Here is a 27,118-nt window from a genome sequence, read left to right on the forward strand (position 1 = left end):
CATTGTCCATTTGGAATACCCCCCAAGCTTTAACTGCCTGACTGATGTCTTGCAATGTTGCTGAAATATATCCACATAATTTTCTTTCCTCATGATGCCATCTATTTTGTGAGGTGCACCAGTCCCTCCTGCAGCAAAGCATCCCCACAACATGATGCTGCCACCTCTGTGCTTCATGGTTGGGATGGCTTGCAAGCCTCCCCCTTTTCCTCCAAACACGACGATGGTCAACATGGCCAAACAGTTCTATTGTTGTTTCATCAGACCAGAGGACATTTATCCAAAAAGTACGATCTTTGTCCCCATGTGCAGTTGCAAACTGTAGTCTGGATTTTTTATGGCGGTTTTGGAGCAGTGGCTTCTTCCTTGCTGAGCGGCCTTTCAGGTTGTCGATATAGGACTCGTTTTACTGTGGATATAGATACTTTTGTACCCGTTTCCTCCAGCATCTTCACAAGGTCCTTTGCTGTTGTTCTGGGATTGATTTGCACTTTTCGCACCAAAGTACGTTCCTCTCTAGGAGACAGAACGCGTCTCCTTCCTGAGCGGTATGATGGCTGCGTGGTCCCATGGTGTTTGTACTTGCGTACTATTGTTTGTACAGATGAACGTGGTACCTTCAGGCATTGAACCAGACTTGTGGAGGTCTACACATTTTTTCTGATGTCTTTGCTGATTTCTTTTGATTTTCCCATGATGTTAAGCAAAGAGGCACTGAGTTTGAAGGTAGGCCTTGAAATACTTCCACAGGTACACCTCCAATTGACTCAAATTATGTCAATTAGATAATCAGAAGCTTCTAAAGCCATGACATCATTTTCTGGAATTTTCCAAGCTGTTTAAATGCACAGTCAACTTAGTGTATGTAAACTTCTGACCCACTGGAATTGTGATACATTGAATTATAAGTGAAATAATCTGTCTGTAAACAATTGTTGGAAAAAATACTTGTGTCATGTCCAAAGAAGATGTTCTAACCGACTTGCCAAAACTATAGTTGTTAACAAGAAATTTATGGAGTGGTTGAAAAACGAGTTTTAATGACTCCAACCTAAGTGTATGTAAACGTCCGACTTCAACTGTATAACCAGTCTGGAATGCTTTCATGGTCATCACTCACTCACTGCTAAGTTTGTCAAGATCCCGACATCAACACGCATCACTGGTGAGTATAATAAACTCAGCGAGAGCCGGTGAGTATGATAAACCCAGCTAGAGCTGGTGAGCATAATTAACCCAGAGAGAGCCATTGAGTATAATAAACCCAGCTAGAGCTGGTGAGCATAATTAACCCAGAGAGAGCCATTGAGTATAATAAACCCAGCTAGAGCTGGTGAGCATAATTAACCCAGAGAGAGCCATTGAGTATAATAAACCCAGCTAGAGCTGGTGAGCATAATTAACCCAGCGAGAGCCGGTGAGTATAATAAAAACCATGAAGTCCTGTTCTTGTACATCTCCCACTCATCATCAGTTATTTCCTGGTGGACTTGTGCAAAGGGCAAACAAGTCGAGTTCGACAGACCCCGACGTGGGTTCACCCCTGACCTAGCCAAACACAGCCACCCAGACGTGGGCCTCCCCCTGTCCTAGCCAAACACAGCCACCCAGACGTGGGCCTTCCCCTGTCCTAGCCAAACACAGCCACCCAGACGTGGGCCTTCCCCTGTCCTAGCCAAACACAGCCACCCAGACGTGGGCCTTCCCCTGTCCTAGCCAAACACAGCCACCCAGACGTGGGTTCACCCCTGATCAAGCCAAACACAGCCACCCAGACGTGGGTCTCCCCCTGACCTAGCCAAACACAGACCCTTATGGCAGTCTGGACATAATAAAGTCACACCACCATAAACCAGCCCTAGAGACCAGTTGCTAAGGGGAGGAAAGCAGTCAGAGGGAAGAATCCCTGATTGCCTATGTACACTCACAATAGCTAGGCAGCATGTGTGTGTTTGTATCTGTGTGTGTGTGTGTGTGTGTGTGTGTGTGTGTGTCTAGTGGAAAGGGGGTTGTGTTCTCTCCCAAGGCAGGACAGAAATGAGACAGTTAGGACACTGGCAGTGTCTTCCCTGTCAGCAGTAATTTAGTGTAAAACATGTCAGTGGCTCTGTGACAACACAGAACACCACCACTGTCCCAGCTCCACCGCTCTGAGAACACCACACAGAGACTGGCTACAGCCACACAGACTTCAGCATGCCACTCACACAGAATAACGATCAGTCGGAATGCAATGAAATGTGGTAGAGTTCAAATAAATACTTCAAAGTGTAGTACCCCTATGAAGATTCAGGTTAACAACTTGGTTTTACACTCTTTTTCAGTTTGACCTTTGACTATAGTTCTACTGATAATAGAAGGCCTGGGGTGGGGGTTCCTAACCACGTGACTTGACAAGGAACAAATCCTGGCCCTAATAATGAATGGGATAAGCAAATAAAATCAACTGTTAATTGTGACATGCTTGGTAAACAACAGGTGTAGACTAACAGTGAAATGCTTACTTACAGGTCCTTCCCAACAATGCAGAAAGAAAGAAAATAGAGCAATAATAGAAAAGTAATAACAAGTAATAATAAATACACAATGAGAAACGATAACTTGGCTATATACACAGGGTACCAGTACTGAGACAATGTGCATATAACTAGGATGAAAGTGACTAGGCAACAGGATAGATAATAAACAGTAGCAGCAGCGTGTGATGAGTCAAGAAAGTTAGTGTAAAAAGGGTCAATACAGATAGTCCGGGTAGCTATTTGGTTAACTATTTAACAGTTTTACGGCTTGGGGGTAGAAGCTGTTCAGTAATCATTAACCTGCCTGCAAGTATCCTGGGCCAATGTCACATAGATGGTGCGTAACTACCATTTACAGCTGTAAGCCCTACACTACATGATCTATGGGACGTCTGTTAGCACAGTGCTCGCGCTCTCTGTGGCACGGCCAATTCCCTGTCTCGCACACATCATTATATTGGACTAAATATAAAATTGATACGGGCAGCATAAACAGGCGGAAGACAAGGCACATACAGTACACCGACACTAGCACAGCCACATGTACACACACACACACACACACACACACACACACACACACACACACACACACACACACTTGAGCCCTGATATAATAAATCATCAACCATGTACAACTAAGTCCAAGTGTGAACAAGATCCCGCAGAGACAAATCCCCATAAACAGAGTAGCACAAACCAATAGAATGATGGGCTTGGTATTCTTCACTCACTTCTCACCCTAAAGAATGTCAAGACAAGCACACAACCCAAGTGGACAGACAGGACTCTGTGGAATTAGAAAACAGACACACGAAGACAGAAACACGAACATCTGGTTTGATTAGAAGAGTGACCTGACATGGCTTACTTGTCAGAGGACAGCCTGCTTCTTGAACCAAATGCCACCAACCAAAAGCAAGTTGTTAGCCCTGATCCACTCATATTGTTCTGATGACACTGCCATCTAGATTAATGAATTAATTAACTACTTATGACAGAGTGCATTTTGATCTGAAAGACAGAGACAAAAAGACAGACAGGCAGATAGACAAGACAGACACAGGCCAGAAGGTGGACAGACGGGCGGGCAGAAGGACAGACACAGGCCAGAAGGTGGACAGACGGGCAGAAGGACAGACACAGGCCAGAAGGTGGACAGACGGGCAGAAGGACAGACACAGGCCAGAAGGTGGACAGACGGGCAGGCAGAAGGACAGACACAGGCCAGAAGGTGGACAGACGGGCAGAAGGACAGACACAGGCCAGAAGGTGGACAGACGGGCAGAAGGACAGACACAGGCCAGAAGGTGGACGGACGGGCAGAAGGACAGACACAGGCCAGAAGGTGGACAGACGGGCGGGCAGAAGGACAGACACAGGCCAGAAGGTGGACAGACGGGCGGGCAGAAGGACAGACACAGGCCAGAAGGTGGACAGACGGGCGGGCAGAAGGACAGACACAGGCCAGAAGGTGGACAGACGGGCAGAAGGACAGACACAGGCCAGAAGGTGGACAGACGGGCGGGCAGAAGGACAGACACAGGCCAGAAGGTGGACAGACGTGCGGGCAGAAAGACAGACACAGGCCAGAAGGTGGACAGACGGGCAGAAGGACAGACACAGGCCAGAAGGTGGACAGACGGGCAGAAGGACAGACACAGGCCAGAAGGTGGACAGACGGGCAGAAGGACAGACACAGGCCAGAAGGTGGACAGACAGGCGGGCAGAAGGACAGACACAGGCCAGAAGGTGGACAGACAGGCGGGCAGAAGGACAGACACAGGCCAGAAGGTGGACAGACGGGCGGGCAGAAGGACAGACACAGGCCAGAAGGTGGACAGACGGGCAGAAGGACAGACACAGGCCAGAAGGTGGACAGACAGGCGGGCAGAAGGACAGACACAGGCCAGAAGGTGGACAGACAGGCGGGCAGAAGGACAGACACAGGCCAGAAGGTGGACAGACAGGCGGGCAGAAGGACAGACACAGGCCAGAAGGTGGACAGATGGGCGGGCAGAAGGACAGACACAGACAAATAAAACTCACCACTGGTCTCTGTTGAAGGACGCCAGGAAGCGGATGCCAGGTGGCACGGGGGCCATGATTTGGCGATAACAGGCACTGGGCAGTCAACAGACGGGCAGGTCTCACAGCGATGATGATGATGACCAACATGCAGACCTACAGCTCCATTCTGTGAGCTTAATGCAAGGCCCAGGAGACATGGCCAAGAGGCTGCAGGAATATGCCCTCAGAAGCTATATTCTCCTGTATGGGGCAAAATAATTAAAGAGATTTAAACACAGCAGGACATCTGAAGATGGCATCTCTCTCCGTTCCATTTCTATAGTGTATGTTCTTGAAGGTATACTTTGTGCATGTATCTGTCCAGGGTCCTTCCACCTCAAAAATCACAAGAAAGAGGATTGACACAAACCATCTCAGACTGTTCTGAGATTGTTTTTGTAGTTAGTAACCGATACAATTATCTTTTGTGAAACATTATTTTGTTGAAATATAATTTTATTTCTGAGAAACAAATTCTGTTTGACAAGTCATATGAACCTGCGGCTTGGAGTATCGCTTCTCCATATTATGTAATCTATTCCCTGTGATGTACATTTTCCCTGTTCAGAGAAATTTGTCATTGAAGTCACTTGCATTATTTAGTGTGAAAGTACCAGGTTTTGACTTGTTGTGTGTTCATCCTCACAATTCAAGCTAGTCCTCTACGAAAGCAATTCAGTTTATCCTTTCTTATTTATCCTTCTTTATTATTGTTTTGTTGAAATTACATTTTTTTTCTTCAGGAATGTCAATATTACCTGTTTCTAACTACAGAAACAATTTCTGAATGATCTGAGACGGTGGGTGTGATTGGCTTGTTGAAATGACATGGAACAACTCTCCAGCAAGGCATTATAGGATACAGTAAACTTTCCATAGCCTCTCATCTCATTGGGGTATCAGAGATATTGCTCACATTCATACAACTTCTGCTTAATGCTCTGGGGGATAACATGTAGCATGAATACCAGTGCCCTTCTATGCCAGAATCTTGGTCTGGGAACATGACGTTGCCAAGCGCTAAACCACCAACTGTGTATATCGACAGCTTGGCTTGCTAAACTACGCATACCATTTAACTCTGTCATGAGCCTCTGCCACGACATTAGTCATTTACACTACTCATATGGTCATTGTCATCATTTTGTAAGTTGAATTGATTAATTCTACATACTAAAACTTTCAATACTTTCCCATTCCCATGGGGGGACAGGTAGTAAAATGTATTCACTCACAAAGGTAAGTTGCTCTGTATAAGAGTGTCTGCTAAATGACCAAAATTTAAACATTTCAAATAAATATTTGGCCAATACAGTTACAGCGGCCTACAGCTGGCTACAGCTGATAGCAAAACCTCATACGTGGAATCTTGGATGGCACATCAACTGGACCAGGCTTTTCATTCAGATTGTGACAGAGCCTCAAACCCAGTTACTGAAGTTCATTACTGAAGTTCATTCGACAATAGGTATCCATCTTTCTTTCATCTATTTTTCCCCATATTTGAACGTATTACCATCTAACATCCTGTAGATTAAATTGAGATTGTTAAACAGAGCCCGATACTGTTATCTTACCATTTTCTTGGACTGTGGTAAAAACAATATAAACACATTTGACTTCCCAGTGTGGCAGACATCAAAGAGAGAGAGAGAGAGAGGCGTGCTGTAGGACATTTGCCAGTTTGCTTGAAAGCCACATACATCAATGTTTCCAATCATTATGATCATCAGCAACATTGTAACCAAATCGATACTCCAGTCGAAAGATACAATGTATTTACATGAAGAATCCCCCTTACAATGTGTCCGACAGTTCTTTGTTTAAACCATTGTGTTCAAATAACCATGGCTTGCTCGCTTCACTTTCTGCTCATCCTCGTGCCCTCGATGCTAGACAAAAACAGCGGTCTATCAGTGGGAAATCGCCAACCCTATCAATTCACAGACATGGAGGGATAAATTATCAAACTTACAGTGGGTGAAATCGCGGAGAAATTCAAAAGAACCGTCTTGTTTCTCGTCCAACTCGGGCGGTAATAGCTATCACTTCCTTGTTCTTTCACAGAGCTTCGTGGAACTGTCATTCACAGTCACACTGGTCGCCCAACCTCCGCTTTGGTCTACAAATGACGTCAGAACAGTACATAGAAACTGGCGAGCGTTTGATGGCCATACCTAGTTATCAAAAAATGCCTTTGGTGTGGCAACAAAGTAAATCAACAAGGAAATGAAATACAATAGTTATGTGCTACTAAACAGGTTTCCGTCCAACCTTTTTTATGCGAGTAAAGTACATATCGGATTATAGAAAACATGTAATAACACAAGGAAATCAGATACAATATGTATCTGTTACTAACCAGGTTTCAATCCACCCTTTTTATGCGAGTCAAGTAACGTTACATGTAATGTAATGACAGGCCTGATGGAAACAGCAACATTTTCGGTAAACTTTCCGAATGTCGACAAAACAAAATATGCTAGACAAGGTGGAATATTTTTGTGTCGGTAAAGGTAATGTCGGTGGAAAGGCTTTTATGCGAAAATATTTATATAATAACCATTATATCGAAGTAAAGTTGGAGTCACGCGTTGACATGTTGTGTGGTCCTCCAACTAGGACTTGTCGGAAAAGCATGCCGTTTTTAGGCTAGATGTAAGTTCTGATAGATTTCACAGGGTGGTGAAAATGCACGATGATGAGCTTGATGCTCCTTTCCAATAAATATCGAGGGTTTTATTCTGGTGACATGACAATCGATGCTTGGCGGCCGTTTGACAAATAAAAACAATCTCGCGCTTTTGTCCATAAAAAAATGTTGATTTCTATCCATAACAGTTCAGCTTTCACGACAACTGGGAATTCGGAAAAATACGAGGTCTAATCATGACGTCAGTGATCTTCAGGTCGGAAAGTCGGAGCTCTAGAAAATAATCCGAGTTCCCGAGTTGAATTCTGAGTTGGATGACCGTTTAAAACGATATTTCCCAGTCGGGGCTAGTTAAAAAAAAAGAGTTTCCAGTTGTTTTAAACGCAATGAGGTCCGAAGTCGGAGATTTCCGAGTTGCCAGTTTCGAGTTCCTAGTTGCTTTGAACGCGGCATAACTAACAGCGCGCACATAGCGCATTTGGCTAGAGTACACGTGCCAGTTATAGAGTGGGCACACTCGCTATAATATAACGCAGACATTGTTGTGGGAGTTGAAAATGCGATGGAAACCCATTTTATTAACTTATATTGTTTATTCAGTACACGGTAATTTAACAGTAAAAGTTATTTTTATGGGTACTGCGTCATCAAGCAAAGTCAATTTGATAAAAACATATCTTCTGGAAAAATGCGCATATAATCTTTCTCCAATTTCGATGGAAACCTAGGTACTGGAAGACTAAATCGTGTACTTACTCTATTTGAACAGGAATTTCTGAGATATCCTTATCACCAAATGATAAGGCTGAACAGCTTTTACATGGCACAGAATAAATTAGGATATAAATGCTAATAAATGTACACCTAACAGTTTTCAAGATATTGATGCTTGTTTATAACATTTTCCGAGGGTTATTTACGTTTTTCCATTGGTCACGTGTCTGCACTCCAGTCCGTCATTGTCATGTCAACGGTAAACAGAGGAGAAGGTGAGTTGAAGAGGCAGAAGCAGTCCGTTGGTTTACTTTGTAGTTTACAGGAGCCAAGAGAAACGACTAGCTAAACATGTCGGATGTTGGATCAGAGGATTTTGATGATGATCAGGGTTACCTTGGGGTGAGTAAAAGTTTGCTGTAACTTGGTAGAAAACTCATAAGCCGATTTTGAGCTAGCAATGCCAATTTAACGTTAGCTAGCTAACTTTAACGGCTACGCAACATTGACAGAAAGATGTAATTGACTGACACAGGAATATGAAGGGGACCGAAATGAAGCTGGAGAGAGACATGGGGTCGGGAGAGCTGTCCTACCCAATGGAGACACTTACCAAGGAATGTATGAAAACGGGAAAAGGTCTGGCCAGGTAACTGTCACCATAAATAATATTATTTGTTGATTCCTAATATTTGTTGTTTCCTTTGACCATTTCCTTGACTATTTCCGTGTGTGCCAGGGGACATACCGATTTAAGAATGGGGCCAGGTACATTGGAGAATATTACCAGAACTTGAAGCACGGACAGGGTATCTTCTACTACCCAGATGGATCCAAATATGAAGGTCTGTCTGTCTGTCTGTCTGTCCGTCCGTCCGTCCGTCCGTCCGTCCGTCCTTGTTTGTCATATATGCCCCTACCCCCCCCTCTCTCTCTCTCTCTCTCTCTCTCTCTCTCTCTCTCTCTCTCTCTCTCTCTCTCTCTCTCTCTCTCTCTCTCTCTCTCTCTCTCTCTCTTTTTCTCTCAGGCAGCTGGGTTAATGACCAGCGCCAGGGCCATGGCCTCTACACATACCCCAACCAAGACACATATGAAGGAGAGTGGTTACACCATCAAAGGTAGTTACTAGAGTTGGGCGCTATCCAGATTCTCATGCCGTTTCTTTATTTAGGCAACAGGGTAGAGCTCTGCAACCCAATCGGGTAGGACTTGTTTTTCATCAATAACTAGGATAGGACCTGTTTTTCATCAATAACTAGGGTAGGGACTGTTTTTCCATCAATAACTAGGATAGGACCTGTTTTTCATCAATAACTAGGGTAGGGACTGTTTTTCCATCAATAACTAGGGTAGGACCTGTTTTTCATCAATAACTAGGATAGGACCTCTTTTTCATCAATAACTAGGGTAGGGACTGTTTTTCCATCAATAACTAGGGTAGGGACTGTTTTTCCATCAATAACTAGGGTAGGACCTGTTTTTCATCAATAACTAGGATAGGACCTCTTTTTCATCAATAACTAGGGTAGGGACTGTTTTTCCATCAATAACTAGGGTAGGGACTGTTTTTCCATCAATAACTAGGGTAGGACCTGTTTTTCATCAATAACTAGGATAGGACCTGTTTTTCATCAATAACTAGGGTAGGGACTGTTTTTCCATCAATAACTAGGATAGGACCTGTTTTCCATCAATAACTAGGATAGGACCTGTTTTTAATCAATAACTAGGGTAGGGACTGTTTTTCCATCAATAACTAGGATAGGACCTGTTTTTCATCAATAACTAGGATAGGACCTGTTTTCCATCAATAACTAGGATAGGACCTGTTTTTCATCAATAACTAGGGTAGGGACTGTTTTTCCATCAATAACTAGGATAGGACCTGTTTTTAATCAATAACTAGGATAGGACCTGTTTTTCATCAATAACTAGGATAGGACCTGTTTTTAATCAATAACTAGGATAGGACCTGTTTTCCATCAATAACTAGGATAGGACCTGTTTTTCATCAATAACTAGGATAGGACCTGTTTTCCATCAATAACTAGGATAGGACCTGTTTTTAATCAATAACTAGGATAGGACCTGTTTTCCATCAATAACTAGGATAGGACCTGTTTTTAATCAATAACTAGGATAGGACCTGTTTTCCATCAATAACTAGGATAGGACCTGTTTTCCATCAATAACTAGGATAGGACCTGTTTTTAATCAATAACTAGGATAGGACCTGTTTTTCATCAATAACTAGGATAGGACCTGTTTTCCATCAATAACTAGGATAGGACCTGTTTTTCATCAATAACTAGGGTAGGGACTGTTTTTCCATCAATAACTAGGATAGGACCTGTTTTCCATCAATAACTAGGATAGGACCTGTTTTTAATCAATAACTAGGGTAGGGACTGTTTTTCCATCAATAACTAGGATAGGACCTGTTTTCCATCAATAACTAGGATAGGACCTGTTTTTCATCAATAACTAGGGTAGGGACTGTTTTTCCATCAATAACTAGGATAGGACCTGTTTTTAATCAATAACTAGGATAGGACCTGTTTTTAATCAATAACTAGGATAGGACCTGTTTTTCATCAATAACTAGGGTACGGGCAGGGCTTGGGTATCACTAAATTGATCATTAACATTTTGAAACTGAGTCACTTGTTTTTGCTCTGCTGCACAGTACAGTCCCATTGAACTAAGATCATGACAAGGTGTCAGAAGTGCTTCAACCTCGTCAAATAGTCAGGAGAGATTATTTCACAGAAAATAATCATGTTCATTGAGTTTTGTTGGATTTTAGAGTGACGAAAAGTAGCTAACAGCTAACTGCTCTCACGTCTCTTCATTGAGCAGAGCAGCCCAAGCGGAGCTGTTGCTATGGATACTTACAGACTCAGAGCCGTCATGAGCAGAGCGCATGTTGTGCGCAGGGAGCGAGTGACAGACAGAGAGGAGCAGCTAATGGATTTACTAATGGAGGAAGTTATTTCTGGTTTCGGGCAGGGCCGATCCTTAAATTTGGCAGAAGCAATCGGGCCTGGGTAGAGTAATCAAATGCATAGCTGGAGCCCTAAGCTGGATATAATTTATTTGACACATCTTAGATGTACACACTGAACAAAATTATAAACGCAACATGCAACAATTTCTACGAATTTACTGAGGTACAGGAATAAGGAAATCAGTCATTTTAAATAAATTCATTAGGCCCTAATCTATGGATTTCACATGACTGGGAATACAGATATGCATCTGTTGGTCACAGATACCTTAAATTTTTTTTTTTAAAGTAGGGGTGTGGATCAGAAAACCAGTCAGTATCTGGTGTGACCACCATTTGCCTCATGCAGTGTAACACCTGTTGATTGTGGCCTGTGGAATTTTGTCTCACTCTTCAATGACTGTGCGAAGTCGTTGGATATTGGTGGGAACTGGAACATGCTGTCGTACAGATTGATCCAGAGCATCCCAAACATGCTCAATGGGTGATATGTCTGGTGAGTATGCATGCAATAGAAGAACTGGGACATTTTCAGCTTCCAGGAATTGCGTACAGATTCTGGGGCCGTGCATTGTCATGCTGAAACATGAGGTGATGCTGGTGGATGAATGGCACGACAATGGACCTCAGGATCTCGTCACGGTATCTCTGTGCATTCAAATTGCCATCTATAAAATGCAATTGTGTTCGTTGTCTGTAGCTTATGCCTGCCCATACCATAACCCCACTGTTTGATCAGCTTCTTGATATGCCACACCTGTCAGGGGGATGGATTATCTTGACAAAGGAGAAATGCTCACTAACAGGGATGTAAACAAATTTGTGCAATTTTTTTTATCGAAATAAGCTTTTTCTGTGTATGGAACATTTCTGGGATCTTTTATTTCAGCTCATGAAACATGAGACCAACACTTTGCATGTTGCATTGATATTTTTGTTCAGTATAGTCATAATTAATATATAGTTATAAGCAATGGCCTAGCATGCATCCCGGCAGCCCCTGCAAGGCGCGGATGCCCCAATCCCCCCAAATATATATATATATATATATATGTTTTTTGTATGCTATTTTAATATATGATAATTAACCAATGATATCAGGCCACTATTGGCCATGATTACAGACACCTGTGTGTGTCTTTTGACACTATAAAAACGAGTCATCTCGCAGTGTTTGTCATTATACCCTGATGAAGACAGCTTGTCTGTCGAAACGTTGGACATAAATATTTTTGCATCTGAGTTCCTAGTGTGCGACTCTCCTTTATTTTTTAAAGTGTTCTACTCCGCTAGCCAGGACCTCGCCTAAACAGGTGTTCTACTCCGCTAGCCAGGACCTCGCCTAAACAGGTGTTCTACTCCGCTAGCCAGGACCTCGCCTAAATAGGTGTTCTACTCCGCTAGCCAGGACCTCGCCTAAACAGGTGTTCTACTCCGCTAGCCAGGACCTCGCCTAAACAGGTGTTCTACTCCGCTAGCCAGGACCTCGCCTAAATAGGTGTTCTACTCCGCTAGCCAGGACCTCGCCTAAACAGGTGTTCTACTCCGCTAGCCAGGACCTCGCCTAAACAGGTGTTCTACTCCGCTAGCCAGGACCTCGCCTAAATAGGTGTTCTACTCCGCTAGCCAGGACCTCGCCTAAATAGGTGTTCTACTCCGCTAGCCAGGACCTCGCCTAAATAGTTGTGCGTTTCTTTCGCCTCTAGATTATTCTGTTACCCAGTAAACGGCACCCTACCGACAAAAAGCTCTAAAACGATGACGAATTAGAATTATTTTCCTGACACTGGTCAAAGACCCAAACAAGATTACTTTGAATATAGCCAAAGGGAACGTGATAAGATAATTGTATCGGAACCCCGTTTTGACATGCCGGGGGGTAATTCTGACCTCTCGAAAGAACTGTTAAACGTATCTAAGGGCCAGACGAGAATGCGTCTACATATAGTCACTCTTAGTGATTATGTGCGTCAAGGCATTATTCCACGGGGACTCAGGTGGCAAAAAGAACCATTGTTGGGACAACGCACAGATGATTTCTGTGAGCGCAGGTGTGCCATCCTGAACAAATGATCTATTGATTTAATGACATTATTGTTGGCCCGTTGAAAAAGGATTTTATTGAAATGGATAACACAATTAAAGAGAAATGCACAGCTCTGCAAGGAGCTGTTAATGATGATGGCATATTCAATGAACTGATGAAAACTAACCAAGCGCTCCAGGACAAGTTGTCCACAGAAATATAGGAACTTAAAATCAAGAAATTCAACCAAGACAAAAAAGACAAGGCCGAGGACAAAGTCTACCTCTGGAGAAACCCTGACAAACGAGGTCCTGCTCCTCCTCTACTTGACAGACGCAGGAGGGTTGCCGCTTACTTCTATCCACCCCGTCTGACCAACGCTCTACAACCATCTGCTTCCAGTGGCAGTTTTTTATCCAACGAGAGACGGCGGACGGAAGGGCGGAGGTGGCCGCAGCGCACCGGCGAGATGCCGCACCCGACGGGTATAAGAAGAAACGACTACCAGAGGCAGAGGAGACCGTTCACATGGTCCCAGAACCCACGGGATTGAGTGTCTTTAATTTATCAAGCAAGATATTGAGCCCTGCCCATATCTCCTTGCTTATAATAAAGGGTTATCTTTAGTGCCTACAACTCAGTTGATGTTAAGGTAGACATGTTTAAGTTTTTATTTTTATTTTTTAGAAACATCCGTTTAAGGGAATATTTTAGCTCCCTTAATCGTGATCTTTCTACTGAACATGTAAGTTGCTCACATGCACATACTCCAACTCCTTTTAGAAGTAAGAGTTATTTTTACCTCCAGCCAATCGCAATCACTCTATCGAGACATATTGCAGACTTGTTGAAAAATATGTTAATCTCCTTAAGAACAAACAGGAGTACATATCTTTCCATATTTTACCTCAGAATGAAAAACAAGCTTTGCTTAATGTACAATCCAATACATCAGTCCTTACCCGCCCTGCTGATAAGGGTGGGTCGGTTGTACAATCCGTTACGTCAGTCCTTACCCGCCCTGCTGATAAGGGTGGGTCGGTTGTACAATCCGTTACGTCAGTCCTTACCCGCCCTGCTGATAAGGGTGGGTCGGTTGTACAATCCAATACATCAGTCCTTACCCGCCCTGCTGATAAGGGTGGGTCGGTTGTACAATCCGTTACGTCAGTCCTTACCCGCCCTGCTGATAAGGGTGGGTCGGTTGTACAATCCGTTACGTCAGTCCTTACCCGCCCTGCTGATAAGGGTGGGTCGGTTGTACAATCCGTTACGTCAGTCCTTACCCGCCCTGCTGATAAGGGTGGGTCGGTTGTACAATCCGTTACGTCAGTCCTTACCCGCCCTGCTGATAAGGGTGGGTCGGTTGTACAATCCAATACATCAGTCCTTACCCGCCCTGCTGATAAGGGTGGGTCGGTTGTACAATCCGATACGTCAGTCCTTACAGGGCGGGTCGGTTGTACTCATGGATAGGACAGTTCATGTAAATGAGTGTCATAGACAACTGTTTGACAACACCTTTTACCAGAAACTCAGAAGTGACCCCACTGCTCAATCTCAGAACATGATCTTTACTGTCCTAGATGGGTGTTTAAGTTCTGGTCAGATAACCAAAAAAGAACCAGACTTTTTGGCTATTCAACACCCTGAAATTGTCACTTTTTATACTTTGCCGAATTTACACAAGAATGTTACAAAACCTCCAGGGCGCCCTATTGTAGCGGGCATTGATGTCTATCGACTTTTTTATTAGACCACTCGCAGAACAGCTCCCCTCCTAAAGGACACCAGCAGTATGATCTCAGAACAGCTCCCCTCCTAAAGGACACCAGCAGTATGGTCTCAGAACAGCTCCCCTCCTAAAGGACACCAACAGTATGGTCTCAGAACAGCTCCCCTCCTAAAGGACACCAGCAGTATGATCTCAGAACAGCTCCCCTCCTAAAGGACACCAGCAGTATGATCTCAGAACAGCTCCCCTCCTAAAGGACACCAGCAGTATGGTCTCAGAACAGCTCCCCTCCTAAAGGACACCAGCAGTATGGTCTCAGAACAGCTCCCCTCCTAAAGGACACCAGCAGTATGATCTCAGAACAGCTCCCCTCCTAAAGGACACCAGCAGTATGATCTCAGAACAGCTCCCCTCCTAAAGGACACCAGCAGTATGGTCTCAGAACAGCTCCCCTCCTAAAGGACACCAGCAGTATGGTCTCAGAACAGCTCCCCTCCTAAAGGACACCAGCAGTATGATCTCAGAACAGCTCCCCTCCTAAAGGACACCAGCAGTATGGTCTCAGAACAGCTCCCCTCCTAAAGGACACCAGCAGTATGATCTCAGAACAGCTCCCCTCCTAAAGGACACCAGCAGTATGATCTCAGAACAGCTCCCCTCCTAAAGGACACCAGCAGTATGGTCTCAGAACAGCTCCCCTCCTAAAGGACACCAGCAGTATGGTCTCAGAACAGCTCCCCTCCTAAAGGACACCAGCAGTATGGTCTCAGAACAGCTCCCCTCCTAAAGGACACCAGCAGTATGGTCTCAGAACAGCTCCCCTCCTAAAGGACACCAGCAGTATGGTCTCAGAACAGCTCCCCTCCTAAAGGACACCAGCAGTATGATCTCAGAACAGCTCCCCTCCTAAAGGACACCAACAGTATGGTCTCAGAACAGCTCCCCTCCTAAAGGACACCAGCAGTATGATCTCAGAACAGCTCCCCTCCTAAAGGACACCAGCAGTATGGTCTCAGAACAGCTCCCCTCCTAAAGGACACCAGCAGTATGGTCTCAGAACAGCTCCCCTCCTAAAGGACACCAGCAGTATGATCTCAGAACAGCTCCCCTCCTAAAGGACACCAGCAGTATGATCTCCGAACAGCTCCCCTCCTTTGTAAAGGACACCAGCAGTATGATCTCAGAACAGCTCCCCTCCTAAAGGACACCAGCAGTATGATCTCAGAACATCTCCCCTCCTAAAGGACACCAGCAGTATGATCTCAGAACAGCTCCCCTCCTTTGTAAAGGACACCAGCAGTATGATCTCAGAACAGCTCTCCTCCTAAAGGACACCAGCAGTATGATCTCAGAACAGCTCCCCTCCTAAAGGACACCAGCAGTATGATCTCAGAACAGCTCCCCTCCTTTGTAAAGGGTACCAGCAGTATGATCTCAGAACAGCTCCCCTCCTTTGTAAAGGACACCAGCAGTATGATCTCAGAACAGCTCTCCTCCTAAAGGACACCAGCAGTATGATCTCAGAACAGCTCCCCTCCTTTGTAAAGGACACCAGCAGTATGATCTCAGAACAGCTCCCCTCCTAAAGGACACCAGCAGTATGATTGCAGAACAGCTCCCCTCCTAAAGGACACCAGCAGTATGATCTCAGAACAGCTCCCCTCCTTTGTAAAGGACACCAGCAGTATGATCTCAGAACAGCTCCCCTCCTAAAGGACACCAGCAGTATGATCTCAGAACAGCTCCCCTCCTAAAGGACACCAGCAGTATGATCTCAGAACAGCTCCCCTCCTAAAGGACACCAGCAGTATGATCGCAGAACAGCTCCCCTCCTTTGTAAAGGACACCAGCAGTATGATCTCAGAACAGCTCCCCTCCTAAAGGACACCAGCAGTATGATCTCAGAACAGCTCCCTCCTTTGTAAAGGACACCAGCAGTATGATCTCAGAACAGCTCCCCTCCTTTGTAAAGGACACCAGCAGTATGATCTCAGAACAGCTCCCCTCCTAAAGGACACCAGCAGTATGATCTCAGAACAGCTCCCCTCCTTTGTAAAGGACACCAGCAGTATGATTGCAGAACAGCTCCCCTCCTTTGTAAAGGACACCAGCAGTATGATCTCAGAACAGCTCCCCTCCTTTGTAAAGGACACCAGCAGTATGATCTCAGAACAGCTCCCCTCCTAAAGGACACCAGCAGTATGATCGCAGAACAGCTCCCCTCCTTTGTAAAGGACACCAGCAGTATGATCGCAGAACAGCTCCCCTCCTTTGTAAAGGACACCAGCAGTATGATCTCAGAACAGCTCCCCTCCTTTGTAAAGGACACCAGCAGTATGATCTCAGAACAGCTCCCCTCCTTTGTAAAGGACACCAGCAGTATGATCTCAGAACAGCTCCCCTCCTAAAGGACACCAGCAGTATGATCTCAGAACAGCTCCCCTCCTTTGTAAAGGACACCAGCAGTATGATTGCAGAACAGCTCCCCTCCTTTGTAAAGGACACCAGCAGTATGATCTCAGAACAGCTCCCCTCCTTTGTAAAGGACACCAGCAGTATGATCTCAGAACAGCTCCCCTCCTAAAGGACACCAGCAGTATGATCGCAGAACAGCTCCCCTCCTTTGTAAAGGACACCAGCAGTATGATCGCAGAACAGCTCCCCTCCTTTGTAAAGGACACCAGCAGTATGATCGCAGAACAGCTCCCCTCCTTTGTAAAGGGTACCAGCATGTTAAGTCGTTATACACAAATATTCCACACGAGGGCGGTATTGAAGCTATGGAACATTTTATTCTGCAACGTGACCCTAATTAACTACCTTCTAGTGCATGCATATTAACCATTGGCTGAAATAGTACTCACACACAACTACTTCATGTTTCTAAATGATTTCTTTATTCAGACAAAGGGTACTGCTATGGGATCCCCCATGGCTCCTAACTTTGCTAATTTGTATGTGGGTTACATGGAGAAACAGTACATTTTCAATCCTCTCAGAAATGTTTTCTTGCCGAACATCATTATTTGGAAACGGTATATTGATGATATTTTTGTTGAATGGAGGGGTGATGCAAAACAGCTCGAGGCGTTCCATGCTTTTCTTTACTCCAGTTCTGAGCATCTGAGATTTACTATGCAATCTGACACACGTCAAATCAGTTTTCATGATCTTGTGTGAAGATAATGTTCTATACACTGATCTATACAGGAAACCTACTGATCCTAACAGTTTGTTGAGGGCTGATAGTTGTCACCCGCTTCCCTTGAAAAACAGTTTGCCCAACAGCCAATTCTGTCGAATCAAAAGAATTTGTAAAAAACAATCCGATTTCGACACAAATATGGCTGAAACTCAAAGAAAATTTAAGGAGAGGGGGTGTAGCAATATTGATGTTACACAGGAAACGGAAACCAGTTGTTACTTACGTTATTAATGTGCTGGTTGACAACATGCCTAGTAAAGTTTGCTTAACTATATATCTTTGTCTGTCGTGACTACAACACAAGGCATATTGAAACAGAGGGTCCAAAAATTGTCAGATTAATACTGCCATTGAGAAAATTCAAAACGAGACATGACCTTTTTCAAGGTCAGTCTCGCAAAAATAAGCATTCTTGCGTTCTAACTACCCGCTTTTCAAAGTGCTCTGAACAAATTAAGGGAATTATTCACAAATATTGGCACATTCTAAGATCCGATGACAGTATCGGTAATGTGTTTTCGGACCTTCCCTTGGTCAGGCAGAAATCTCAGAGATCAATTGGTAAACTCTGATTTAACCCCCCAAGATATCCCTGCACAACGTCTATTTGCGCCCCTACTGGATGGAAACTACAAGTGTAACGACTTATAAATATAGATCCTTCAAACACCCCCAAACAGGGAAACAGATCCCAATCAAAGGTGTTATCACATGCTCCACTAAGGCAGTTATTTATCTTATAACTTGTCCTTGTGGTAAAAATGATGTGGGTAAAACAAAGTGCGAATTAAAAGTACGTATCTCGGAGCATCGTAAAAACTCGACTTACTCAGTTGCGGCCCACTTTTTTGGAAGAAAACCCCTCGATTTCGTCTCTACGTTATATTGGCATCGAACTTGTCACCCTCCCTAGGAGAGGGGGTGACCTCGACAATTTATTATTAAAACGAGAGGCTGCCTGGGTCTTGAATTTAAAGACCCCCCTAAATCAGGGAGGGTTTAGGAAAAATATATTTTTCTGAAGGGAGGGCCATCCATTTTCATTTCAGAGAGCTTCGATTTTCTCCATGTAACCCTTTATTATGAATATAGTTCACTCCCTTACATCATCAAAGGTAGTTACTGCCGTGACAATAAAGTTAATTGTGTAAGAAATAGGCCAGCTGTACATGACAGGGTCAATCCTTTTTCTGTGTTCCTGTAATAGGAAGTTACAGGTGAACTAAAAGTAGAGCAGTCGTTGATAATGTCAATCTAAATCATCCCGGTTTAATTATAAGTTGCAACAGGGAGACACCATCCAGCACAGAAGCAGAGGAAATGTCTAACTGGCCTCTTGGTGACAGGCCTGTCACAGTATATACTAATCAAATATACTGTTATTTGTCAAATGCTTCATAAACAACAGTAACATGCTTACTTACAGGTCATTTTACAACAAGTAAAATAAATTGAAATAGTTACAAGAGGAATAAATACACAAGTAAAAAATAACATGCCTATATTTTATTTATTTTACTAGGCAAGTCAGTTAAGAACAAATTCTTATTTTCAATGACGGTCTAGGAACAATGGGTTAACTGCCTGTTCAGAGGCAGAATGACAGATTTGTACCTTGTCAGCTGGGGGATTTGAACTTGCAACCTTTCGGTTAGTAGTCCAACGCTCTAACCACTAGGCTACCCTGCCACCCCATATAGAGTGAGTACCAGTACGGAGTTGATGTGCAGGGGTAATTTAGGTAGCTATATACATATAGGTAGGGATAAAGTGACTAGGCGACAGGATAGATAATAGACAGTAGCAGTAACGTGAGCGCGTGTGTGAGTGGCGTCAGTATGCATGTGTGTGCGTGTTGTGTGTGTGTGTAGAGTCCAGTGTGTGCGCATAGAGTCAGTGCAAAAGGGTAGTACGCGTAGCCATTTGATTAACTAAGTTGCAGTCTTAACACCCCTGAGGGGCCCCCGTGTTGATGGTCAGCGTGGTGGATGGGTTGTCACCTTGGCATTCTTGGGCATGGGGTCTATGGTAGTCTGGTGTCAATCACTATCAACCGATATGAGTTTAATCCAAAACTTAACGTCTAGTGTAGTGGCTATCAGCCAGTGTTTACAAACAACACTGAAAATCATGTGTATTACATAAAGGGAAAATATATAAATATGCAAAACATTGTGTTAATCATTCTTAAATTAATATTGAAGCGTTTATTTCCAAAACGCATTTGTGTTTTTTCATCAGAAATGAATGCTTATGTGTATCTTTATGTGTGTCTAAGATTTTGTATTCATAGATTTTAGATGTGTATTAAAATGGGTTTATATATCCATTGTTCAGCTGGAATGGAATGTTGGTATCCTGTATCTTTGACATACAAATGGGAACCATCATAAATCTAGCCTCATGCTATAGTGTTTGGTTGGAGTTAGGCCTCTGGATTACTTTTGAACAGAGTCCAGATCTCATATTATTGTATTGATAAAAGAAAATGTATATAGATCTTATTTTTTTAAACGTTGATGTCACAAATGTATCATTTGTACAGTTTTTTACTAAAAACAATATGTGTCACGTTTGACTGTCTAAAGTAGTGGCCCCTTTCTATGCCAGTGAAGTACATGTTGGATAAAAAAATATCATGACAGGCCTGATGGAAAACAGAAAATGTGTCGGTTAACTTTCCAAATGTCAATAAAAACAAACTACGCTAGAGAAAGTGGGATGTTTTTGTGTCTGTAAAATGAATTATGCGAGAAATGTCGGTGGAAACGCTTTTATGCCAAAATATTGATATAATAACCATTATATCGAAGTAAACTTGGGAGTCACACGATGACATGTTGTATGGTCCTCCCAGTATGACTCATCGGGAAAGCATGCAGTTTATTAGGCTACAGACCTTCACAGGGTGGTGAATGTGCACAGTGATGAGCTTGATTGTTATGCTGATGAAGGAGGACCCAAAAGCGACGAAATAGAAACAGAGTCTTTATTCCAGTCTTAGACAAAAACGATACTCCTGATATATCTAAGGTAAAAACAAAACAGGAAAACTGAAATCCTCTCGTCAGTAGAGATGAACGACTGGAGACGCGACCACTAGACACCTGCTCACACGCAGCATCTGATGAAGGCAAAAACACGATAGAGCGGAACAAGGACACAGAACAGCAAACATCAAACAAGAATCCGACAAAGACAGAAGCAGAAAACAGAGGGAGAAATAGGGACTCAAATCAGAGGGCAAAATAGGGGACAGGTGTGAAAGAGTAAATGAGGTCGTTAGGAGAAAGAGAAACAGCTGGGAGCAGGAACGGAACGATAGAGAGAGAGAGCGGGGGAGGGAGAGAGGGAGGAGGAGAGAGAGGAATAGAAAGAGGGAAAGAACCTAATAACCAGCAGAGGGAAGCACAGGGACAAGACATGAAGATCAAAGACAAAACATGACAGTACCCCCCCACTCACCAAGCGCCTCCTGGCGCACTCGAGGAGGAACCCTGGCGGCGACGAAGGAAATCATCAATCAACGAACGGTCCAGCACGTCCCGAGATGGAACCCAACTCCTCTCCTCAGGACCGAAACCCTCCCCATCCACTAAGTACTGTTGACCACGTCCCTGAGAACGCATGTCCATGATCCTCCGTTCCTTGTAAATAGGTGCGCCCTCGACAAGGACGGGAGGGGGGGAGGGAAGACGAACGGGGGCGCGAAGAAAAGGCTTGACACAAGAGACATGGAAGACAGGGTGGACGCGACGAAGATGTCGCGGAAGAAGCAGTCGCACAGCGACTGGATTAACGACCTGAGAGACACGAAACGGACCAATGAACCGCGGAGTCAACTTGCGAGAAGCTGTCGTAAGGGAAAGGTTACGAGTGGAAAGCCACACTCTCTGACCGCGACAATACCTAGGACTCTTAATCCTACGTTTATTGGCGGCTCTCACAGTCCTCCCCGCAGACGAAGGCAGACCGGTACTAAAGTCTAAGGCGATCTGAGACCATGGTCGAGAAGGAATGGGAAGCGGTCTAAGACGACCGGCATGAGGAGAGTTACCTGACTTAGTCTGCGCGCAGTCCGGACAAGCAGCCACGAAACGGCGCGTGTCCCGCTCCTGAGTAGGCCACCAAAACCGCTGGCGAATAGAAGCAAGCGTACCCCGAACGCCGGGGTGACCAGCTAACTTGGCAGAATGAGCCCACTGAAGAACAGCCAGACGAATAGAGACAGGAACGAACAGAAGGTTACTAGGACAAGCGCGCGGCGACGCAGTGTGAGTGAGTGCTTGCTTTACCTGTCTCTCAATTCCCCAGACAGTCAACCCGACAACACGCCCTTCAGGGAGAATCCCCTCGGGTTCCGATGGCGACAATCGATGAGAAAAGTAAGCGCAGGGATGGACCTTATCGTCAGACTGGAAGCGCTGGGACAGAATGGCTCCCACGCCCACCTCTGAAGCGTCAACCTCGACAATGAATTGTTTAGTGACGTCAGGAGTAACAAGGATAGGGGCGGATGTAACACGCTTCTTGAGGAGATCAAAAGCTCCCTGGGCGGAACCAGACCACTTAAAGCAAGACTTGACAGAAGTCAGAGCTGTGAGAGGAGCAGCCACTTGACCGAAATTACGAATGAAACGCCGATAGAAATTAGCGAAACCGAGAAAGCGCTGTAACTCGACACGTGACTTAGGAACAGGCCAATCGCTGACATCCTGGACCTTAGCGGGATCCATCTGAATGCCTTCAGCAGACAGATAATCATCGAGAGCCTTACGTTCGGAAGCCGACAGAGAGAATAATCTACCCCGAGGAGAAGTGGTCCCCGGATGGAGATCAATACAACAATCATACGACCGGTGAGGAGGAAGAGAGTTGGCTCTGGACCGACTGAAGACCGTGCGCAGATCATGATGTTCCTCCGGCACTCCTGTCACATCACCAGGCTCCTCCTGAGTAGAGGGGACAGAAGAAACAGGAGGAATAGCAGACATTAAACACTTCACATGACAAGAAACGTTCCAGGAAAGGATAGAATTACTAGACCAATTAATAGAAGGATTATGACATACTAGCCAGGGATGACCCAAAACAACAGGTGTAACAGGTGAACAAAAAATCAAAAAAGAAATGGTCTCACTGTGGTTACCAGATACTGTGAGGGTTAAAGGTAGTGTCTCATATCTGATACTGGGGAGAGAACTACCATCTAAGGCGAACATGGGTGTGATCCTCCCTAACTCTCTGAGAGGAATGTCATGTTTCCGAGCCCATGCTTCGTCCATAAAACAACCCTCAGCCCCAGAGTCTATCAAGGCACTGCAGGAAGCAGCCGACCCGGTCCAGCGTAGATGGACCGACAAGGTAGTACAGGAACTTGATGGAGAGACCTGAGTAGTAGCGCTCACCAGTAGCCCTCCGCTTACTGATGATCTCTGACCTTTAACTGGACATGACATGACAAAATGTCCAGCAGAACCGCAATAGAAGCAAAGGCGGTTGGTGATTCTCCGTTCCCTCTCCTTAGTCGAGATGTGAACACCTCCCAGCTGCATGGGCTCAGTCTCTGAGCCGATGGAAGGAGATGGTCGAGATGCGGAGAAGGGAAGCCCCGCTGACGCAAGCTCTCTTTCCCGAGCACGGTGACGAAGATCTACCCGTCGTTCTATGCGGATGGCGAGTGCAATCAACGAGTCCACGCTGGAAGGAACCTCCCGGGAGAGAATCTCATCCTTAACCTCAGCGTGGAGTCCCTCCAGAAAACGAGCGAGCAACGCCGGCTCGTTCCAGTCACTGGATGCAGCAAGAGTACGAAACTCTATAGAGTAATCCGTTATGGATCGATCACCTTGACATAGGGAAGCCAGACCCCTGGAAGCCTCCTTCCCAAAAACTGAACGATCAAAGACCCGTATCATCTCCTCCTTAAAGTTCTGATAAACGTCAGAACACTCAGCCCTTGCCTCCCAGATAGCTGTGCCCCACTCCCGAGCCCGCCCAGTAAGGAGTGATATGACGTAAGCGATCTGAGCTCTCTCTCCAGAGTATGTGTTGGGCTGGAGAGAGAACACAATATCACACTGGGTGAGAAAGGAGCGACACTCAGTGGGCTGTCCAGAGTAACATGGTGGATTATTAACCCTGGGTTCCGGAGACTCGGAAGACCAGGAAGTAGCTTGTGGTACGAGACGAAGACTCTGAAACTGTCCTGAGAGATCGGAAACCTGAGCGGCCAGGGTCTCAACGGCCTGACGAGCAGCAGACAATTCCTGCTCGTGTCTGCCGAGCATTGCTCCCTGGAACTTGACGGTAGTGTAGAGAGAATCCGTAGTCGCTGGGTCCATTCTTGGTCGGATTCTTCTGTTATGCTGATGAAGGAGGACCCAAAAGCGACGAAATAGAAACAGAGTCTTTATTCCAGTCTTAGACAAAAACGATACTCCTGATATATCTAAGGTAAAAACAAAACAGGAAAACTGAAATCCTCTCGTCAGTAGAGATGAACGACTGGAGACGCGACCACTAGACACCTGCTCACACGCAGCATCTGATGAAGGCAAAAACACGATAGAGCGGAACAAGGACACAGAACAGCAAACATCAAACAAGAATCCGACAAAGACAGAAGCAGAAAACAGAGGGAGAAATAGGGACTCAAATCAGAGGGCAAAATAGGGGACAGGTGTGAAAGAGTAAATGAGGTCGTTAGGAGAAAGAGAAACAGCTGGGAGCAGGAACGGAACGATAGAGAGAGAGAGCGGGGGAGGGAGAGAGGGAGGAGGAGAGAGAGGAATAGAAAGAGGGAAAGAACCTAATAACCAGCAGAGGGAAGCACAGGGACAAGACATGAAGATCAAAGACAAAACATGACATTGATGCTCCTTTACAATAAATATCGAGGGTCTTATTCTGGTGACATGATGATCGATGCTTGACTGCTGTTTGACAAATAAAAATATTCTCGCTCTTATCCATAATAATCTCATCATGTAGACTTGCCTACCTGCACAGTATCTGCGAGCTGTAGTTCGCACGTGTCGATACTAGAGTGAGCACATTCGCTATTTAACGCAATATGCTTAGTGACAAAACCATCAGTAGAAGTGAAAATGGGATGGAAGCACACTTAACTTGTATTTTAACTGCAAAATACATTTTTCACGCACAATCTTATCTGCAACAAGTCAATTTAATGGAAACACATCTCTGGTGGAAAAATTTTCACATTGTTTTTATGCGTATTTTTTTTTTTTCGCATTAAAATACGTCACCAATTGGATGGAAACCTAGCTACTGAGGCAAATATATCTCATTTTGCAACAACATGTGATTGTTTGTCTCTGAAATGATACCATCAAGTGATAGACATGTATTTGTTTGACATCTATCATTGAACAACCCCATTCCATGATTAGGTGGTGAAAAAAACACATCTCTTTCACAAGTTCTTTAAACAAAAAAGCTAATTTACCAACATTTCTGATAATGGTTATACATACAGTATAGCGTTTTGGAATGAAACTTATTCATATTAAATATTCCTATTACAGTCCCCCACCTGATCTTACCACTCTTTGTCTTTATAATACCAGAAATGGACAAGGTATATACCACTACAACGACACAGGTTCCAGGTACATGGGCACGTGGGTGATGGGCAAGATAGAGTCAGCAGGAGAATTCATCCACCTGAACCACAGATACCAGGGCAACTTCCTCAACAACAATGTAAGTCAGCCCAGAAGGAATCTGACATTATTAAAGTCAAAACACTGCCTTAATAATGAAAACAATAACCACAAACACAGCATGATCAAATCAAATATGACATGTTTGTAGTTACAAGTTTATCAGCATACAACACGATCATTGTGTACTAGCATATATAAACTGTCACTATCAGCCATTTGTGTTTCAGCCCTCAGGCCCAGGGAAGTATGTGTTTGAAATTGGCTGTGAGCAGCATGGAGAATACCTACAGGTGGATCAGGTATGACCACTACCACATATTTGCATATGCAGAAATTGCAATGATATGATAAAACAACCTGTACAAGAGCAAATGTTTGTTGTTTGAAGTATCTGGAAGAGATCATGACAAAAGACACTTAACAGAGAGCTGCTTCTCTCTCTTGACTAAAACTCCAGCCTGCATCAGATGAGGAGAATGGTAAACATGGGAAAGCCCAGAAGTCCAGGTCTCCCTACCCTGGCCATGGGGAGGGCTATTTCTCCATAGGGGCTTCAGGAGAGGAGGTGCCACAGCAACTACAGAGTGCTGCTGTGCTGTGCCCTTGTTGTAGAATAGTAGTTCCACTTCATGTGTCCATTTGTTGCATGACACCCCTTAGTGGTTGATTGATACAAAGATAACCTTTTTTTCTTTTCAAAATGCTATTGGGCTTAGTCTCTTAATAAAGTGCATACACCTAGATCCTTGCATGATTATCATCCTTCATTACATTGTAATAGTAGTCATGGATCCACTGTTTGTCTTCTAGTCTCTCTGTGTGTTTTGGCTGAGTTGTGCACTGGAGTTTTAGATGTTTTGGGGCTTGCCGTGCTTTAGAAGAAGCTGTTTCTGAACAATTTAACCATCTAATAGGAAGCACTACACAGATCTAACACAATGACAGCAAAACACTTACAGCACGGCATTGCACTTAAAACATCCCAACTGTATACATATAAAATAAAAATAGATGCATAAAGGTGCTTTAGGCAGAAATGGCCAAAGGGAATCTTTTCTTGACCTCTGTTACTGCTTCTCCATGGACAACAGGACAGAGGGGATGCCGAGGAGGATGAGATAGTATCCACCATGGCCCTGAAGTGGAAGCCCAAGGCTGTCACGGGCCTGTCCCTCTGGACCCCAGCCAAAGATCCATCCTCGGGTGAGCAGGACCCTTACGTAGCCTGTAGTAGTGTGTATCACGTGTGACTGTGAAGAGAGTACCTTGTCTGAGGAATATATATATATATTTTTACATGTATCAATTAAAATAGTTTTTCTATCAACAGACGGAGAAGGACTGGCCTCCGCAGACGAGAAAGGGGGATCCAAACCTCCCACTCCAGAGACCTGAGACCTTGCCAGATTCACAGCTTATGCACAGCAAATACACATTTCAATAATAAATACGTCTCTCTCATAATTACTGGTCTGATTAATAAGAGTCGCTGAGGAAT

At 44.5% G+C, this 27,118-nt stretch overlaps 2 protein-coding genes across 5 annotated transcripts in view; one reads left to right on the top strand and one right to left on the bottom strand.

Moving 5' to 3' along the window:
- Positions 1-6,711, bottom strand: part of LOC129820859 (glucose-6-phosphate exchanger SLC37A1-like) — a 28,942-nt gene extending 22,231 nt beyond the window's left edge. The window contains exons 1-2 of the mRNA XM_055877904.1: positions 6,565-6,711; positions 4,569-4,790 (exon numbers count right to left, since the gene is read on the bottom strand). Of these exons, the coding sequence (XP_055733879.1) occupies positions 4,569-4,624 (56 nt within the window). The 5' untranslated portion in view covers positions 4,625-4,790; positions 6,565-6,711. The remainder of the gene's footprint in view (positions 1-4,568; positions 4,791-6,564) is intronic.
- A 211-nt stretch (positions 6,712-6,922) lies between these two features.
- On the top strand, positions 6,923-27,084 carry rsph1 (radial spoke head component 1). Of its 4 annotated transcripts, none has more exons than XM_055877906.1 (9): positions 6,923-8,358; positions 8,492-8,605; positions 8,696-8,801; positions 8,984-9,074; positions 25,522-25,657; positions 25,833-25,919; positions 26,078-26,185; positions 26,712-26,823; positions 26,951-27,084. In XM_055877906.1, the coding sequence occupies exons 1-9, from the start codon at positions 8,308-8,310 to the stop codon at positions 27,013-27,015; spliced, it is 870 nt and encodes a 289-aa protein (XP_055733881.1). In that variant the 5' UTR covers positions 6,923-8,307; the 3' UTR covers positions 27,016-27,084. The 4 variants fall into 4 exon arrangements, with proteins under 4 accessions (XP_055733881.1, XP_055733882.1, XP_055733883.1 ...); XM_055877907.1 differs by having other exon boundaries at positions 25,848-25,919; XM_055877908.1 differs by lacking the exon at positions 26,078-26,185.
- The last annotated feature ends 34 nt before the right edge of the window (positions 27,085-27,118 follow it).

This window comes from Salvelinus fontinalis, chromosome 23 (genome assembly GCF_029448725.1).
Source record: "Salvelinus fontinalis isolate EN_2023a chromosome 23, ASM2944872v1, whole genome shotgun sequence".
NCBI classification, from domain to species: Eukaryota; Metazoa; Chordata; class Actinopteri; order Salmoniformes; family Salmonidae; genus Salvelinus; species Salvelinus fontinalis.